The sequence below is a fragment of the Somniosus microcephalus genome, chromosome 12, assembly GCF_052327205.1.
Source record: "Somniosus microcephalus isolate GS21.2 chromosome 12, FLI_Smic_1.0, whole genome shotgun sequence".
NCBI lineage: Eukaryota > Metazoa > Chordata > Chondrichthyes > Squaliformes > Somniosidae > Somniosus > Somniosus microcephalus.
Window position 1 is genome coordinate 205,115,789 of NC_140998.1, and position 20,693 is coordinate 205,136,481.

At 50.2% G+C, this 20,693-nt stretch overlaps 1 protein-coding gene across 1 annotated transcript in view; it reads left to right on the top strand.

Annotated features, from left to right (window-relative positions):
• Nucleotides 1-20,277, top strand: part of LOC147109957 (cell adhesion molecule CEACAM6-like) — a 44,912-nt gene extending 24,635 nt beyond the window's left edge. The window contains exons 5-7 of the mRNA XM_086002440.1: nt 9,054-9,121; nt 18,039-18,137; nt 19,917-20,277. Coding sequence (XP_085858566.1) covers nt 9,054-9,121; nt 18,039-18,137; nt 19,917-20,012 — 263 coding nt within the window. The 3' untranslated portion in view covers nt 20,013-20,277. The remainder of the gene's footprint in view (nt 1-9,053; nt 9,122-18,038; nt 18,138-19,916) is intronic.
• The last annotated feature ends 416 nt before the right edge of the window (nt 20,278-20,693 follow it).

Genomic DNA, 20,693 nt, shown 5'->3' on the forward strand with positions numbered 1-20,693 from the left:
ACTCACACCACAATCACACACTCACAATGCACACAAACACATACACACACTCACACACATACATTCACTCACACACACACTCACTCACACTCCCACACACACACTCACCACATTCACACACTCACAATGCACACACTCACACACTCTCACACACACACACAATTGAACACTTGCACACTCACACACACTCACTCACACACACACTCACACACACTCACAGACTCACTCACACACACACACTCACACACACTCTCACACACACACTCACACCACATTCACACACTCACAATGCACACACTCACACACACTCACTCACACACACTCACACTCACACACACTCACTCACACTCACACACTTACTTGCAACCAGACACACACTCACTCTCACACATTCACTCACACATTCACTCACACACACATACACTTTCACACTTGCACACTCACACACACACTCACTCACACACACTCTCACACATAAACTCACGCACATTCACTCACACATACTCACACACACTCACACACACACACTCAATCACACACACACTCACACACACACACATCACACACACTCACTCACAAGCACACACACTCACTCACCCACACACACACTCACACACACACTCACACACACTCACTCACACACACTCACACACTCACACACACACACACACTCACACACTCACTCACACACACTCACACGCACATTCACTCACACTCACACACTCATAAACTTACTCACACTCAGACACACACACTCACACTCACATTCACTCACACTCACTCTCACATATTCACTCACACATTCACTCACACACACACACTTTCACACTTGCACACTCACACACACTCACTCACACGCACTCTCACACACACTCACTCACACACACTCACACACACAGACACACACTCACTCACACAAACTCACACTCACTCACAAACACACACACACACTCAATCACACAAACTGACACTCACACACACACTCACACACATTCACTCACACACACTCACACACACATACACACACACACTCACACACACACACACTCACTCACACACTCACACACACTCACACACTCACACTCACACACTCACACACACTCACACTCACACACACTCACATACACACACTCACAAACACTCACTCACACACTCACACACACTCACACACACACACTCACACACACACACACTCTCACACACACACTCACACACACACACTCACACACACACTCACACACACACTCACACACACACACTCACATACACACACTCACATACACACACTCACATACACACACACACTCACACTCACTCAAACTCACAATCACACATACACTCACACACACACACTCACATACACTCACTCACACACTCACATACACACACTCACAAACACTCACTCACACATTCACACACACTCACACACACACTCACACACACTCACACACTCACTCACACACTCTCACACACACACACACACTCACACACACACACTCACACACTCACACACACACTCACACACTCACACACACTCACACACACACACACTCACACACACACACACTCACACACTCACACACACTCACACACACACACACTCACACACTCCCACACTCACTCACACACTCACACACACACACACTCACACACTCACACACACACACACTCACACACTCACACACTCACACACACACACTCACACACTCACACAAACACACTCACACACTCACTCACACACTCACATACACACACTCACAAACACTCACTCACACACACTCACACACACTCACTCACACACTCACACACTCACACACTCACACACACTCACACACACACTCACACACACACTCACACACTCTCACACACACACACACTCACACACACACACACACTCACACACACTCACACACACACACTCACACACACTCACACACACACACACTCACATGCACACACTCACAAACACTCACACACTCACACTCACACACTCACACACTCACACACTCACACACTCACACACACACTCACACACACACACTCACACACACACTCACACACACACTCACACACTCACACACACTCACACACACTCACACACACTCACACACACACTCACACACTCACACACACTCACACACTCACACACTCACACACTCACACACTCACACACACTCACACACACACACACTCACACACTCACACACTCACTCACACACTCACACACACTCACACACACACACACTCACACACTCACACACACACACTCACACACTCACACACTCACACACTCACTCACATACACACACTCACAAACACTCACTCACACACACACACTCACACACTCACACACACACACACTCACTCACACACTCACACAAACACACACACACTCACACACTCACTCTCACACACACACTCACTCACAAATACACACACTCACACACTCTCACACACACATTGACTCACAAACCCACACACTCACTCACACGCACTCATTTCCTCACACACTCACACACGCACACTCACACACTCACACCACAATCACACACTCACAATGCACACAAACACATACACACACTCACACACATACATTCACTCACACACACACTCACTCACACTCCCACACACACACTCACCACATTCACACACTCACAATGCACACACTCACACACTCTCACACACACACACAATTGAACACTTGCACACTCACACACACTCACTCACACACACACTCACACACACTCACAGACTCACTCACACACACACACTCACACACACTCTCACACACACACTCACACCACATTCACACACTCACAATGCACACACTCACACACACTCACTCACACACACTCACACTCACACACACTCACTCACACTCACACACTTACTTGCAACCAGACACACACTCACTCTCACACATTCACTCACACATTCACTCACACACACATACACTTTCACACTTGCACACTCACACACACACTCACTCACACACACTCTCACACATAAACTCACGCACATTCACTCACACATACTCACACACACTCACACACACACACTCAATCACACACACACTCACACACACACACATCACACACACTCACTCACAAGCACACACACTCACTCACCCACACACACACTCACACACACTCACACACTCACTCACACACACTCACACGCACATTCACTCACACTCACACACTCATAAACTTACTCACACTCAGACACACACACTCACACTCACATTCACTCACACTCACTCTCACATATTCACTCACACATTCACTCACACACACACACTTTCACACTTGCACACTCACACACACTCACTCACACGCACTCTCACACACACTCACTCACACACACTCACACACACAGACACACACTCACTCACACAAACTCACACTCACTCACAAACACACACACACACTCAATCACACAAACTGACACTCACACACACACTCACACACATTCACTCACACACACTCACACACACATACACACACACACTCACACACACTCACTCACATACACTCACACACTCACACACTCACACACACTCACACACTCACTCACTCACACTCACACACACACACTCACACACACACACTCACACTCACACACTTATACACTTACTCACACTCAGACACACACACTCACACACTCACTCACACTCACTCTCACACATTCACTCACACACACACACTTTCACACTTGCACACTCACACACACATTCACTCACACACACTCACACACACAAACACACACACTCAATCACACACACTCACTCACACAAACTCACACTCACTCACACACAAACACACACACACACTCACACACACTCTCACACACACTCACACACACACTCACACACTCACTCACAAACACTCACACACACACACACACACACACACACTCACTCACTCACTCACTCACACACAAACTCACACACACTCACACACACTCACTCACACACACTCACTCACACTCATACACACACACACACACTCACACACACACAAACTCACACACACTCACTCACTCACACTCACTCACACTCACACACACACACTCAAACACACTCACACACTCACAAACACTCACACACACACTCACACTCACACACAAACTCTCACACACTCACACACACACACACTCACGCACACACTCACACTCACACACACTCTCACTCACTCACACTCACACACACTCACTCACACACTCTCACACTCAATCACACACTCACACACGCGCACTCACACTCAGATACTCTCACACACTCTCACACACACACACACTCACACACACACTCACACAATCACTCACACACACTCACACACTCATTCACACACACACTCTCACTAACTCACACTCACACACACTCACACACAGAGACACACACTCACACACACTCTCACACACTCACACACACTCACACACAGAGATACACACTCACACACACTCTCACACACACACACACACACACACACTGACAGACACACACTCACATTCTGACAGACTCACACACACACACACTCATAAACACACTCATAGGAATATAGGAACAGGAGGAGGCCGTTCCGACCCTCGAACCTGTCCCGCCATTCAATGAGACCGTGGCTGGTCTGTATATTAACTCCATCCACCCGCCAGTGGGAGGGGGTGGATCCAGTTGTCGTGGTCCATGTTGGTACAAACGACGTAGATAGGACTAGGAAGCCGGTTCTGTTAAAGGAGTATGAGCAGCTAGGGGTCAAATTAAAAAACAGAACCTCAAGGGGAATAATCTTTGGATTATTACCTGAGCCACGAGCGAATTTGGCTAGGACAAATAAAATTAGAGAGTTAAATGCGTGGCTCAAAGACTGGTGTGGGAGAAATGGGTTTTGCTTCCTGGGACACTGGCACCAGTACTGGGGCAGGATGGAGCTGTTCCGTTGGGATGGGCTTCACTTGGCCAGTGCTGGGACTAGAGTCCTGGCGGATCATATAACTAGGGCTGTAGAGAGGGCTTTAAACTAACTAGTGGGGGGGAGGTTCCTAGAGAGCAAATAATAAAAATGACAACAGAGAAGGTCATAGACTTAGGTAGCAGTGGGGAAATTAAAAACCAGAGCATGTCAGGAAGGGGCAGAAGGTATGGAGTAAAAGGTAAAGTAATAAAAAGGGCAAAAGCAGGAACTAAGTGTCACAAAACATATTTGAAAGTTCTCTATCTGAATGCACGTAGCATTCGTAACAAAATAGACGTGTTAATGGCACAAATAACTACATATGGGTATGATCTTGTGGCCATTACAGAAACATGGCTGCAGGGTGACAATGCCTGGGAATTAAATATACCAGGTTATTTAACGATCAGGAAGGACAGGCAGGAAGGAAGGGGAGGTGGGGTGGCTATGTTAATAAAGGAAGGAATCACTGTAATACAGAGAAATGATATTGGGTCAAAAGATCAGGATAATGAAACAGTTTGGGTGGAGATAAGGAATAATAAGGGGAAAAAAACACTAGTGGGCGTAGTCTATAGGCCTCCGAACAGTTGCAACTCTGTTGGACGGAGTATCAATCAGGAAATAGTTGAGGCTTGTAATAAGGGAACATCTATAATTAGGGGGATTTTAACTATCATATTAATTGGACAAATCAAATTGGGCAGGGCTGCCTTGAGGATGAGTTCATTGAGTGTATTAGGGATGGGTTTCTTGAGCAGTATGTAACTGAACCGACCAGGGGGCAAGCAACCTTAGATCTGGTCCTGTGTAACGAGACAGGATTAATTAAAAATGCCCTAGTAAAGGACCCCCTTGGAATGAGTGACCATAACATGGTTGAATTCCATATTCAATTAGAGGGTGAGAAGGTTGGATCTCAAACAAGCATGCTAAGCTTGAATAAAGCAGACTATGAAGGTATGAGAGCAGAATTGAGTAGAGTGGATTGGGATAATAGATTAACGGGTAAGACGATACATGATCAGTGGTGTACATTTAAGGAGTTATTTTACAACTTCCAAAAAATATATATTCCACTGAGAAGAAAAGGGTGTAAAAGAAAAGACAGCCATCTGTGGCTAAGTAAAGAAATTAAGGATAGTATTCGACTAAAAACAAGGGCATATAAGGTAGCCAAATCTAGTGGGAGGATAGAGGATTGGGAAAACTTTAAAAGACAGCAAAAAATAACAAAAAGATTGATTAAGAAAGGGAAGATAGATTATGAAAGTAAATTAGCCAAAAATATAAAAACAGATAGTAAGAGTTTTTATAGTTATATAAAAAGAAAAAGGATGGCTAAAGTAAACGTTGGTCCCTTAGAGGATGAGACCGGGAAATTAATGGTGGGAAATATGGAGATGGCAAAAACACTGAATGAATATTTTGTATCAGTCTTTACAGTAGAGTACACTAAGAATATCCCAACACTGGACAAACAGAGGGCTATCGGGGGGGAAGAGCTAAACACGATCAAAAACACTAAGGAAGTGGTACTCGGTAAAATAATGGGACTCAAGGCGGATAAATCACGTGGACCTGATGGCTTACATCCTAGGGTCTTGAGGGAAGTGGCGGTAGGGATTGTGGATGCATTAGTAATAATTTTCCAAAATTCCCTCGACTCAGCAAAGGTCCCAGCAGACTGGAAAACTGCTAATGTAACACCCTTATTTAAAAAGGGCAGTAGACAGAAGACTGGAAACTATAGACCGGTTAGCCTAACATCTGTCGTAGGTAAAATTTTGGAGTCCATTATTAAGGGGACAGTAACAGGACATTTGGATAATCATAATTTAATAGGACAAAGTCAGCATGGTTTTATGAAGGGGAAGTCATGATTGACAAATTTGCTGGTGTTCTTTGAGGAAGTAACATATAGGGTGGATAAAGGGGAACCAGTGGACGTAGTGTATTTAGACTTCCAAAAGGCATTTGACAAGGTGCCACACAAAAGATTATTGCTTAAGATAAAAAATCACGGGATTGGGGGTAATATTCTGGCATGGATAGAGGATTGGCTATCTAACAGAAGGCAGAGAGTTGGGATAAATGGTTCATTCTCAGACTGGCAATCAGTAATTAGTGGTGTTCCGCAGGGGTCAGTGCTGGGTCCCCAACTCTTTACAATCTATATTAACGATTTGGAGGAGGGGACCGAGTGTAACATATCAAAGTTTGCAGATGATACTAAGATGGGAGGGAAAGTAGTGAGTGAGGAGGACATAAAAAACCTGCAAGGGGACATAGACAGGCTAAGTAAGTGGGCAGAGATTTGGCAGATGGAATACAATACTAGAAAGTGTGAGGTTATGCACTTTGGCAGGAAAAATCGTAGAGCAAGTTATTATCTTAATGGCAAGAAACTGGAAAGTACTGAAGTACAGAGGGATCTGCGGGTCCTGGTGCACGAAACTCAAAAGGTTAGTATGCAGGTGCAGCAAGTGATTAAGAAGGCCAATGGAATGTTGGCTTTCATTGCTAGGGGGATAGAATATAAAAATAGGGAGGTATTGCTTCAGTTTTACAAGGTATTGGTGAGACCGCACCTGGAATACTGCATACAATTTTGGTGTCCATACTTAAGAAAAGACATACTTGCTCTCGAGTCAGTACAAAGAAGGTTCACTCGGTTAATCCCGGGGATGAGGGGATGGACATATGAGGAGAGGTTGAGTAGATTGGGACTCTACTCATTGGAGTTCAGAAGAATGAGAGGCAACCTTATTGAAACATATAAGATTGTGAAGGGGTTGGATCGGGTGGATGCGGGGAGGATGTTCCCGATGATGGGTGAAACTAGAACTAGGGGGCATAGTCTTAGAATAAGGGGCTGCTCTTTCAAAACTGAGATGAGGAGGAACTACTTCACTCAGAGGGTGGTAGGTCCATGGAATATGCTGCCCCAAAAAGCTGTAGAAGCTACATCATTACATAAATTTAAAACAGAAATAGACAGCTTCCTCGAAGTAAAGGGAATTAAGGGTTACGGGGAGCGGGCAGGAATTTGGACATGAGTCTAGGTTCGGATCGGACATGGCCCTGTGGGTAGCGGAGCGGGCCCAGGGGCCGTGTAGCCTGATCCTGCTCCTATTTCATGTGTCTAATTCTGTTAGATTAAGGAGATGGTTCTGTGATAGTAGATTGGCGGTTAGGATCAGATCAGCCGTGATCTTATTGAATGGCGGAGCAGGCTCGAGGGGCCGATTGGCCTACTCCTGCTCCTATTTCTTATGTTCTTATGTTCTTATTGTTCCGTAACCCTTAATAACCTTGCCCAACAAAAAGCGATCAATCTCAGTTTTGACACTTTCAACAGACCCCTCCCAGCCCCAACAACATTTTGGGGGAGAGAGTTCCAGATTTCCACCCCCCTTTGTGTGAAGAAGTGTTTCCTGACATCACCCCTGAACGGCCTGGCTCTAATTTTATGGTTTACGCCCCCTTCTTCCGAACTCCCCCAGATGGAGTAGCTCTGGCGTGCGGTCACCGTTGTAACGTAGGGAAGCGTGGCAGCCAAGTTGCGCACAGCAGGATCCCACAAATGGCCGTGAGAGGTTAGGGTCTGGCGACTTCCCATTGCACGCCAGGCAATTCGCTGGAGCAACTGACGGAGCTTTAATCTGGGCGGGATTCCAAGGAGGGTTTCAGAGCTGGCGGGGGCTGGGTCTAACCCACTCGCGCCGCCCAGTCCCGCGTCGTGTAGCACCTGACATGAATCTTGTCATTTATGTGGAAATGACTTATGAAATAATACTGGGCGGCCTGCTGGTGGCGCTGTCCAGGGAGAGTATAAATACTCGGGCATGGGCCCAGCTTGCTCAGGACATTCTTTTACAGGAACTAGTGAAGGACACAACCAGACCTCCATGTTGTAAAACAGTTGATTAAAGCTTTGTTTAACGCTTAGACCAAGTGCCTAGTAGTTTTCGTATGTCAGCGCTGCCAGATCTAAGAATAGAATTAGGACCTGTTCCCTGCCACCGCTCGCTCTTAAGGGGGAAGTGTCGTGCCTTATTTGCTGTCTGTCACACTGATCCTCACTCTTGAATCCTACAGGTGCACAGAAGAGCAAGCCCCCCAACACCGTGGCCTCAATTAAAGCATCGAAGAACGGCAACGCTAAGGTAAGGAGTTCCTCCTCCTTCGGCCTCCCTCCACGTGACCGCCAGAACTCAGCAGTCACTTCCATGTTCTTGCCCTGGAAGGAGTGCAGCGAAGATTCACCAGGCCTTGCACCCCCTCAGGACGTCCTGGGATGGCAGGAATGATGTATGTGGAGAGATTGGTTCGATTGGGCTTGTACTCGCTGGAGTTTAGAAGAATGAGCTGGGATCTCATTGAAACTTATAAAATTCTAACAGGACTAGACAGACTAGATGCAGGAAGGATGTTCCCGATGGTCGGGGAGTCCAGAACCAGGGGTCACAGTCTAAGGATAAGGGGTAAGCCATTTAGGACAGAGATGAGGAGGAATTTCTTCACCCAGAGAGTGGTGAACCTGTGGAATTCTCTACCACAGAAGGCAGTTGAGGCCAATTCATTAAATGTATTCAAGAAGGAGTTGGATATATTTCTTAAGGCTAAAGGGATCAAGGGCTATGGGGAGAAAGCAGGGACGGGGTACTGAATTTGGATGATCAGCCATGATCTCATTAAATGGCGGAACAGGCTCGAGGGGCCGAATGGCCTACTCCTGCTCCTATCTTCTATGTTTCTATGTTACTTCAGCGCAATGGCTCCGCCCCTGTCATTCCTTCCTTCCTTTCCGCCATATTTCGATGGAGAGCGGGAGGCAAGGAGAGAACTGCGATGAGGCCTAGAGAGTTGCGGTACGGCGAGGCCCTCACTTCGGGCGTTCCCGGAGAGTTGCCGGACGCGGAGCTACGCGGAGAACCCCCGTTCCCAGCTGGTCGAGAAAAGCAATCACCGAATCCCCCAAAGTTCAGCTATAGTTATACCCCATATAATACACCAAACTGGCGGGGCGATTCCTGGTTTACCACGGTCCCAGAGACGCTAATTGATCTTCCTGGTGACGTCTCTGTCCTGGATTGGTCATCTTGATGAAAACAATGGTAGGCCATTACTGTAGATGAGCAGCTCTCGAAGTGCTATCTGTTTGTTCAGTTCTTGACTGTTCCTTCATTGAAAGAGTCCAGAGGTGTTGTGTTTGGCCTGCAAACCTCATTGTCCATCCAGACATCCCCATGTCCATGGACAAAAGGTGTTTTTCCACAAATCACACCAGATCGAAATGAAAAGGCCCCCGCCTTTCATGACGTCAGCGTTGAGGCTGGTCCCATGGCAACCCAAAAGACAGACAGTTCCTGCTATCTTCACAGAAACCAACAGTCAGTCTTTTTTTTTAAAGTCCAAGGGCAGGATTTTCATTGGGCCGTGGAGGCGGGATTGGAGGCGTGTGGGGGGGTTAAAATCTCGAAATCGGGGGGGCACGAACCCATCCCGCCCCCAACCCGCCTCCATGCCCGTTTCCCAGGAGGCGGATACCCGACCCACACTAGGACCCGCCTCCCCGAGGCAGGAAGGGGATTAGTGCCAATTAACTGCCTGTTAACAGGTAGTTAACAGGCAGTTTTTAGCCTGATCCCTATTTTTATTGCTGAAATGTGGGATTCCCAACAGCTCCAAACCACGCCAAGTTAGCGAGGCGAGCCGTCGGGCTGAAGGGATTGGAGGGTTCGAGATGTCTGGTGTTCAGGTGAGTGATGGGTGCATGAGTGCAGAGTAAGTGTATTTGTTGTGTGTAAAGTGTTTAAAGAAGTTCTACTAACCTTTACTTACCTTTACAGCCTTCCTTCCTTCAGGTCTCGGGAGTCCCTCATCTCACCGGCACAGAATGGCCGCCAGCTGTCAAAAGTTCCAGCATTCAGCTTTCTGTTCCAGCGAGATCTCTAAATCAGCCTGAGAGGAAGGAATTAACTTGGAGTACAGGTTGTCAGTGTTTGACAGCTTCAAACAGCTGTCAAACACTGATATTTCATCTGTCAAAAGCTCTTGACAGATGAAATTTCAGTCTGTGACGTCACCTGTTGCCGGGTGGCCCTTAATTTGCCTGCTGTGCCCTCTGGGCGAGCTCAACAAGGTCAATCAAGGGGAAATCGCGTGGGTTGTCCACAACTCGATGGAGGCGGGACTACAACCCCGAAAGTTGTAGTCCCGCCTCCTACACGCCTCCAGTATCAAAACCCAGCCCCAATAGTCCAAACGCCATTTTGAAACGCAGCCCAAGTACGACTCCATCTCGAAAAGGGTATATATCCATTTTAGAAGTCTCAAAATCCTTCAGGCACATGCACCCACTGATGTTGACACTGGCCAAACCCTACAGCGGGAGGTAAAGAGAGAACTCGCATCTCCTACAGGGCCTTGCACCCACTCAGGACGTTCCAGAGCGCTTTACAGCCAATGAAGTACTCTTGAAGTGTGGTCACTGTTGTAATGAAGGAAACAGAGATACATAGAAAAATAGGAGCAGGAGTCGGCCATTCGGCCCTTCGAGCCTGCTCCGCCATTCAATATGATCATGGCTGATCCTCTATCTCAATACCATATTCCCGCTCTCTCCCCATACCCCTTGATGCCTTTTGTGCCTAGAAATCTATCTATCTCTTTCTTAAATATATTCAGTTGTAGGAATTAACAAATTCCTACGAATAACTGAGATCGACACCAGAGAACAGTTAAACAGGTCTTTACTCAACGGAAAGGCCACGAGGACTCACTGGGCAGTCCCGTGGTTTGCGACGTGACGTCATCGCGTTTGCCCATGTTTGCCCGTGCTCTTAAAGGGGCCACGCCCCGTATATGCAAACTCTATATACAAAACTGTTGCCTCACAGCGCCAGGGACCCGGGTTCGAATCCGGCCTCGGGCGACTGTCTGTGTGGAGTTTGCACATTCTCCCCGTGTTTGCGTGGGTTTCCTCCGGGTGCTCCGGTTTCCTCCCACAGTCCAAAGATGTGCGGGTTAGGTTGATTGGCTATGATAAATTGACCCTTAGTGTTAGGGGGATTAAATACGTGGGGTTACGGGGATAGGGTGGGATATGTGTTGGTGTAGGGGTTACGGGGATCGGGTGGGATATGTGTCGGTGCAGGCTCGATGGGCCGAAATGGCCTCTATCTGCACTGTGGGGTTTCTGTGATTTCTGTGAAAACACAGTAATGCCTAACACAGTGGTACAGGTTTAGGCTGGTGTTAGAACATTGTTAAAGAGAATTATATACCGTTAGCCAGAGTCATTCAGTGGTTCTGCCACATGCACCCCCCCAGAATTCGCTTTAACGGACAAAGTCAAACGGTGAGGGGGTCTGACAAGCCTGTCAGAACGACTCCTGTACTCTCGAGGCAGAGGTTGCTGGGCGTCTGACGGGCGGTCGCACTTGATCTGCCGTAACGACGATGGGTGGCTGACCCCGTCTCGGCGGTTGTGCTGTCTCGGCGGGACGGTCGAGGTCCAAATGTGCTGCCTTTAAGCGGTCGACCGAAATGTGGTCCGGTTTACCACCGACATCTACCGTGAAGGTTTTGTCCCCTGCTTCCAACACGCGGAAGGGACCGGTATATGGGGCCTTGAGCGGATCTCTATGTGCGTCATGGTGAATAAAAACGTATTCAGCCTTGTGAAGCTCCGTGGGAACGTGTGACCTCTGCGGCCCGTGGTGCGAAGTGGGCACCGGTGCGAAACATCTGGCCGCCTCTTGGTGACTAGCAAGCTGGGCAGACGCGGACCATGGCGCCGTCGATGTTGGTAGGAAGTCCCCTGGGACCCGCAGTGGCTGACCATACACCAGCTCCGCTGATGAAGAGTGAAGGTCTTCTTTGGGGGCCGTGCGAAGGCCCAACAGGACCCACGGTAGCTTGTCTGCCCATCCAGCGTCCTGGAGGCTGGCTCTTAAGGCGGCCTTCATTGAGCGGTGGAAGCGTGCGCAGAGGCCATTCGCCTGAGGGTGGTAGGCTGTGGTGCGGTGTAATTTGACACCAAGTCCTTGGGCCACTGCATTCCAGAGTTCGGAGGAAAACTGCGGTCCCCTGTCTGACGAAATATCTGCGGGCACTCCGAAACGGGTGATCCAGGAGGAAATGAACGCCCTGGCCACGTCTGCCGAAGTAGTGGATGACAGGGGGACCACCTCCGGCCATCTGGTGGTGCGGTCAACCATGGTCAGGATGTGTGAAAAACCATGGGAGGGTGGGAGTGGCCCTACCAGGTCCACGTTAACGTGGTCAAAAAGGCGGCCAACGGAGCTTTGATGTGGCGCTGTACCTTGGCCTTTTGGCAGACCACGCAGGTGTTGGCCCAGTCGCGGACATCTTTGTGCATGCCATGCCATGCCATACAAATTTCGCTGACATCAGTTTCTGAGAGGCCTTCATTCCAGGGTGTGACAACCCATGTATGGTGTCGAACACTTTGCGGCGCCAGACGACCGGCACAACAGGGCGAGGATCCTGTATGGAGACGTCACACAACAGCGTGGTACCTGCCGAATGGAACTGGACGTCGGCCAACTGGAGGCCAGTGATGGCCGTTCTGTAAGCTTGGACTTCCGGGTCGGAGGCTTGGTCCGCTGCCATGAGGGCGCAGTCGATGCCCAAATGAACCGTATTGACGATCGCGCGGGAGAGGCAGCCTGCCACCAGGTTGTCCTTACCGGCCACGTGCCGTATATCCGTGGTGAATTCAGATATGTAGGTCAGTTGACGCTGCTGTCGGGCTGACCACGGTTCAGCGGTCTTGGACCTTGCAAAGGTCAGCGACTTATGGTCCACAAAAGCAGTGAAAGGACGTCCTTCCAGAAGGAACCAAAAATGGCGGATGGCCAGAAAAAGGGCGAGCAACTCCTGGTCGAACGTGTTGTATGCTCTCTCGTTCTGCCGTAGTTGACGGCTGAAAAATGCCAACGGCTGCCACATCCCGTTTACCCACTGCTGTTGCACGGCACCGACTGCGTAGTCCGATGGGTCGGTGGTGAGGGCGATGGTGGCTCCTGGCAGCAGGTGCGCCAGCATAGTCGCGTTGGTTAAGGCGCTTTTGGTGTCAGCGAACGCTCGGGCTATGTCATCCGTCCAGTCTACCGGGATCTTGCCAGCCTTGCCCTTGAGGGCCTCGTACAGGGGCTGCATGAGTAGTGCCGCCTTAGGCACGAAACGGTGGTAAAAGTTTACCATGCCTAGGAATTCCTGCAGGGCCTTTATGTTCTGCGGGCATGGAAAGGATGTCACCGCCTCTACCTTCGAAGGTAAAGGAACCGTTCCCTCTGAGGTGATGCGATGCCCCAGGAAGTCAATTTGGTACAGGCCAAACTGACACTTGGCTGGGTTGATTATCAGGCTGTTTTGGCTGAGGCGTCGAAAAAGGGTGCGTAGGTGACAAGTATGTTCTTCCTTAGTAGGACTGGCAATTAGAATATCATCCAGGTAGACGAAGAGGAACTTGAGGTCCCGCAGCATGGAGCCCATCAGGCGTTGGAAAGCCTGGGCGGCGTTCTTTAACCCAAATGGCATCCGTAAAAACTCGAAGAGGCCGAATGGGGTGATGACTGCGGTCTTCTGGACGTCTTGTGGATGAACTGGGACCTGGTGGTAGCCCCGGACGAGGTCGACTTTTGAGAACACGGTGTTCCCTGCCAAATGGGCAGAGAAATCCTGGATGTGGGGGATCGGGTACCGATCAGGAGTGGTGGCGTCGTTTAGTCGTTGATAGTCGCCGCATGGCCGCCATCCGCTGCCAGGCTTCGGGACGATATGGAGGGGTGAAGACCAGGGACTATTTGACCGGCGAATAATCCCTAACCGTTCCATGGTTGCGAACTCCGCCTTTGCGACCGCCAGCTTGCCAGGCTCCAGGCGCCGGGCCTGCGCGTAGACCGGGGGGGCCGTTGGTGGTGATGTGGTCTTCCACACCATGTTTCGTGGCTGTGGAGAAGAACGTGGGTCTTGTCAGGTCGGGGAATTCGCCGAGCAGGCGAGCGAACTCATCAGGAGTCGGGAACACACAGGAGACGGTGCGCGACGTAGTGTTACTGCGGTAACACGGAAGAGAATGAAAAGTTGCTGCGTTGATCAGCCGCTGGTTCCTAACGCCAACCAGGAGGCTGTTGGCGCACAGGAAATCCGCGCCGAGGAGTGGCTGGCAAACTTTGGCCATAACAAACTCCAAGTGAAAACGTTGCCCCCGAGGCACACCTCCACTCGCCGTCTGCCGAAGGTCCGAATTGTTCCGCCATTGGCCGCTTCAAGGGTGGGGCCGTGATTCCCCGTCTGCACATCGAGGGCGGACGCGGGTAAAATGCTGCACTGCGCTCCGGTGTCACACAGAAAACAACGACCGGAGAGAGTATCAGTGATGAACAGCCATTTCCCCGCGTTGCCGATCGCCATCGCGGCCACGGGGTGCCCGTTAGACCCGTCCCACGGTGGTCGCAGTGTCAGTTGTTTTTTGTTTTTTGGGGGAAAACTGCAGGGAGGGCGGCAACGCTTCGCCTTCGCGCCGAACTGCGCGTGGTAGAAGCACAGCCCAGCAGGCTGACGAGCTGGGGCGGCGTCTGCGGGGGATGGGTGCCTCGTGGCGGCGCAGTACTGCCGAGTTACAGCGAAAATTTTGTCAGCCTCCGCAGCGAGTGTTGCGCAGTCTTCAACTTCAGATCTGGCCAGGGCAGCTTGTACCTGTTCAGGCAGTCGGCTGAGGAAAATCTCGCGGAATAGGAAACATTCCCGTTCTGAGCCCAGGAGTGTGAGCATTTGGCTCATCAACTCTGAAGGTTTGGAGTCCCCGAGCCCGGGCATAGCGAGTAATCGACGGGCGCGCTCCGATTTTGTGAGCCCGAAAACCTGCAGTAACCGCGCTTTGAGGGTTTCATACTTGCGCTCCGTGGGGGGGTTTTCGAGGAGGCTGACGATCCGAGAGGCGGTAGAGCTGTCGAGTGCGGAGACCACATAAAGGTACTTGGTCTGATCCGCATCGATGTTACTCGGCGAACTGGGCCTCGACCTGAATAAACCACGAGGGCGCTTGCTGCTCCCAGAACTGCGGTAGCTTTAGTGAAACGACGTTTGCTTCCATTCTGCATTCTTCTTTTGTGAAAACGTTCACAAAAACGGGGTCACCAATGTAGGAATTAACGAATTCCTACGAATAACTGAGATCGACACCAGAGAACAGTTAAATAGGTCTTTACTCAACGGAGAGGCCACGAGGACTCACTGGGGAGTCCTGTAGTTTGCGACGTGACGTCATCGCGTTTGCCTGCGTTTTCCCGCGCTCTTAAAGGGGCCACGCCCCGTACATGCAAACTCTATATACAAAACACAGTAATGCCTAACACAGTGGTACAGGTTTAGGCTGGTGTTAGAACATCGTTAAAGAGAATTATATACAGTTAGCCAGAGTCATTCAGTGGTTCTGCCACACAGTGACTTGGCCTCCACAGCCTTCTGTGGTAGAGAATTCCACAGGTTCACCACCCTCTGAGTGAAGAAATTTCTCCTCATCTCAGTCCTAAATGTCCTACCCCATATCCTGAGACTGTGACCCCTGGTTCTAGACCCCCCCCCAGCCAGGGGAAACATCCTACCTGCATCCAATCTGTCTAGCCCGGTCAGAATTTTATACGTTTCAATGACATCTGCTCTCATACTTCTAAACTCTAGTGAATACAGGCCTAGTCGACCCAATCTCTCCTCATATGACAGTCCTGCCATCCCCAGTAATCAGTCTGGTGAACCTTCGCTGCACTCCCTCTATGACAAGTGTATCCTTTCTTAGGTAAGGAGACCAAAACTGCACACAGTACTCCAGGTGTGGTCTCACCAAGGCCCTATTGTGAATTATGCAGAGGATGCAAAGAGGCTTCAAGGCGATTTAGACAAGTTGAGTGAGTGGACAAATACATGGCAGATGCAGTATAACGTGGATAAATGTGAAGTTATCCACTTCGGTAGGAAAAACAGAAAGGCAGAGTATTATTTAAATGGTGCTAGATTGGGAAATGCTGATGTACAAAGGGACCTGGGTGTCCTTGTACACCAGTCACTGAAAGCAAACATGCAGGTGCAGCAAGCAGTTAGGAAGGCAAATGGTATGTTGGCCTTCATTGCAAGTGGATTTGAGTACAGGAGCAAGGATGTCTTACTACAGTTATACAGGGCCTTGGTGAGACCACACCTGGAGTACTGTGTGCAGTTTTGGTCTCCTTACTTAAGAAAGGATATACTTGCCATAGAGGGAGTGCAGCGAAGGCTCACCAGACTGATTCCTGGGATGTCAGGACTGTCGTATGAGGAGAGATTGGGTCGACTAGGCCTGTATTCACTGGAGTTTAGAAGAATGAGAGGGGATCTCATTGAAATGTATACAATTCTGACAGGGCTCGACAGACTGGATGCAGGGAGAATGTTTCCCCTGGCTGGGGGGTCCAGAACACGGGGGTCACAGTCTCAGGATACGGGGTAGGACATTTAGGACTGAGATGAGGAGAAATTTCTTCACTCAGAGGGTGGTGAACCTGTGGAATTCTCCACCACAGAAGGCTGTGGAGGCCAAGTCACTGAGTATATTTAAGAGGAGATAGATAGATTTCTAGACTCAAAAGGTATCAAGGGGTATGGGGAGAGAGCGGCAATATGGTATTGAGATAGAGGATCAGCCATGATCATATTGAATGGCGGAGCAGGCTCGAAGGGCCGAATGGCCGACTCCTGCTCCTATTTTTCCATGTTTCTATGAAAGAAACGGAGAGACAGATGGAGGTAGAGAAAATCAGGAGAGGAGCAGGAGGCAGAGAAGTGAACTTCTGCTGCTCCTATGTTTCTATGTATTTCAATGTCAGGTTAGTGAAGCCTCTGGTAGAGGAGGCCATCTCGGCCACCAACATCCTGGACGCCGCGATTGACTGCCTGTGCGCTCGCCGGAAGTAGCTGGCCGATTTGCTCTTTCTATCGAGGACCGCCTCGCCGTTACCCACTAAACAGCAACACCCGGGCCTGTGCCTCTAATGGTGAACCCTTCTATCTGTGCAGGTGGCCACCTGGATCAGCAACTATCCCGATGTGAAACGGAGCATCTCGCCCACCCCGAACTACAACACCGATCAAGTGTCCACCTACAGCAGCTACCCGGTAATTTTATCCAAAACACAATAAGCAAAAAGGCGAATGGACTAAAGACAGAAAAATGCTGGAAACACTCAGCCGGTCAGGCAGCATCTGTGGAGAGAGAAACAGAGTTAACGTTTCAGGTCTGGGACCCTTCGTCAGAACTGGAAAAAGCTGGAGATGGAACAGGTTTTTAAGCAAGTGTCGGGGCCGGGAGAGTCGGGTGGGAGGAAAGAACAAAAGGGAAGGTCTGTGATAGGGTGGAGGACAGGAGAGATTAACAGACACAAGGGATGATGGTGCCAGGCAGAAAGAGATGTTAATGGGTTCTGATTAAGGGTCCCAGACCTGAAACGTTTACTCTGTTTCTCTCTCCACGGATGCTGCCTGGCCTGCTGAGTGTTTCCAGAATTTTCTGTCTTTATTTCAGATTTCTAGCATCATTAGAATTTTGATTTTGTATGAGATGTTAACGGGACAAGTTAAGAACCAAAAGGTGTCTCTAGATGAGGTGTAAATGGCGATGGCAGAATGATCGACAGCTGCCATGTGAGAGAGAGAGAAAAAAATGGAAATAAAGATAGGGGCCGAGGTTCTGGTTAGATGTAACAGGTTTTAAACAGGTGCAGAGGTAGAGAAAGTGAGGGGAGGAAGTAACGAAAGGGGAGGTCTGAGCTAGGATGGATGGCAGGAGAGATTAAGGGGGAAAAATTCATTTGGTTTGCACCTCCCGTTAGTGCCTTAAGAGGGCGCTAATGGGGCGCAAAGTAACTAGCGCCCGGGCGCGGCGATGTTTGCGCCGCTCGCGAAATTGACCAGACATTTTGCGGCGGCACTAAACACTACCGCCACGGTCTCCTGCGCCGGCAGATCGTGATGTCAGTCGAGAGTACAACGCCCTGGACCGGATATTGAGTGGCGCCCCCTGCCTTACCGCCTGCCGCTAGCAACGACAGGTTGAGGGGAGCGTTTTGCAGTGGGGAAGGGACTGGGGGAGCACTATTTAAAGGTTAACGCTTCCTGCCTTTTTTTGTCGGCGACGTTTTTGCACCACGCATTCTGAGAGAGAGAGAGAGAGACTTCTGGAGAGATTCAACGCTGTGTGAAGGAGTTTTGGGTACTGAGCAGCACTTTGCAGGTTCATTTTGATTTGCCCTTCCTTGCAGCGATTTAGAAGAGACTGTGGGGGCTGCACTCTGAGCTCTTTCCCTGGGCCTCTCCATTGTTCTTTCCAGCAGATTTGATGTACAGGTCTCTCCAGGCCGAGGTTCAAGGCTGCAATGAGCAGGGTGTGGCTGGAGAGCAAGATCGACCCTCCCTTTAAGAACTGGCCGGCGCCAGTGTGCCTGTGTTCCATTGCTGACTGACATCACATGAGCTTCGCCAGCGCTCTGAGGTAGCGCCTCGCTCCTCGGCGTTAGCGCCATAAGAGAGGTGTGTAGCACCTGATTTAGCGCTCCAATCACCTCCATGGGCGACAGAAGCCAAGTTTGCAGTCGGAGGCGATGATTAGCGCAAGGCGCTAAACTTTGCGCCAGGTGCTAAACTTTGCGCCCGGCCGATGCGCCCCAAACGGGGCGATACCGAATTTCTCCACCATTGAGCCAAGGCGGGTAAATGGAGTTAGGATACAGATCAGCCAGGATCTCAATGAATAGCGGAACAGGCTCGAGGGGCTGGCTGGCCTCCTCCTGTTCCTGTGTCCTAACACCTCACGGCCGGACTTGACTGCTTTTGGGCTGCGCGCCAAGCAAGTGATGATCTCTCTAACCTCCTCCCCCTTTCTCTCCCTCCCTCCCACAGCCCTCCACTGGATCGATGGTGGCATCGACAGTAGATGGGAGAGCCAGCAGCTTCTATCAGTCTGAGTACGGTGGCCGACTAAGCACCTTGGTGTGAAGGACCTGGAATGAACTCCTTGGAGGGGAGGGGCAACTGGAGGGTGACATTTCTCTCTACTGAACGCCGAATTTCGTCGCCACGCCTCCCAGCAGACCATGCCATTATCTGTACCGTTCCTGCGAGGGAGTTTTCCTTTCTGATTCTACGCGCTTGGGGCCTTTCCGTTTCCTCGCCGCCCCGTCTTCAGAGTGCTCCGAGAGGGGCGATCCATTGATGGTGGAGGACCTCACCGGCTTTGGGGCTCTGCGATTGGGGAGCTTGTTCCCCGACTGCCACTTGCTCGGTCGCCTGGGTGAGGGGGAACCGTTTGGGTGCCGTGGGCTGGCGGGGCGGGGCGGGGCGGGGGGGGGGCGGTCCTTCTAGCATTGGCCATTGGTTTGCAGCGGGCGGTACCGAATCGGGCACCCCGTTAAGCACCAGGCTTCGGCACGATTGCGCTGGATCTTTTCGGCCGCGGTTCTCCCGACATCAGGCGTGACCGCCGCGACGGAAGCTCAAATCGCGTCCGGCGCAACAGGAAATTTCCGCCATCTTTGGCGCTCGTTTTGAAGCACATCGCGCGAGAAGATGGCCCCGCCCACAAAACTGGCCTCGTCCCCCAGACCGAGTTGATCGCCAGGGCGGGTTATAGGCTAATTGTGCCCGTTTACGGGCCTTCGATGAGGCTTTGACAATTAA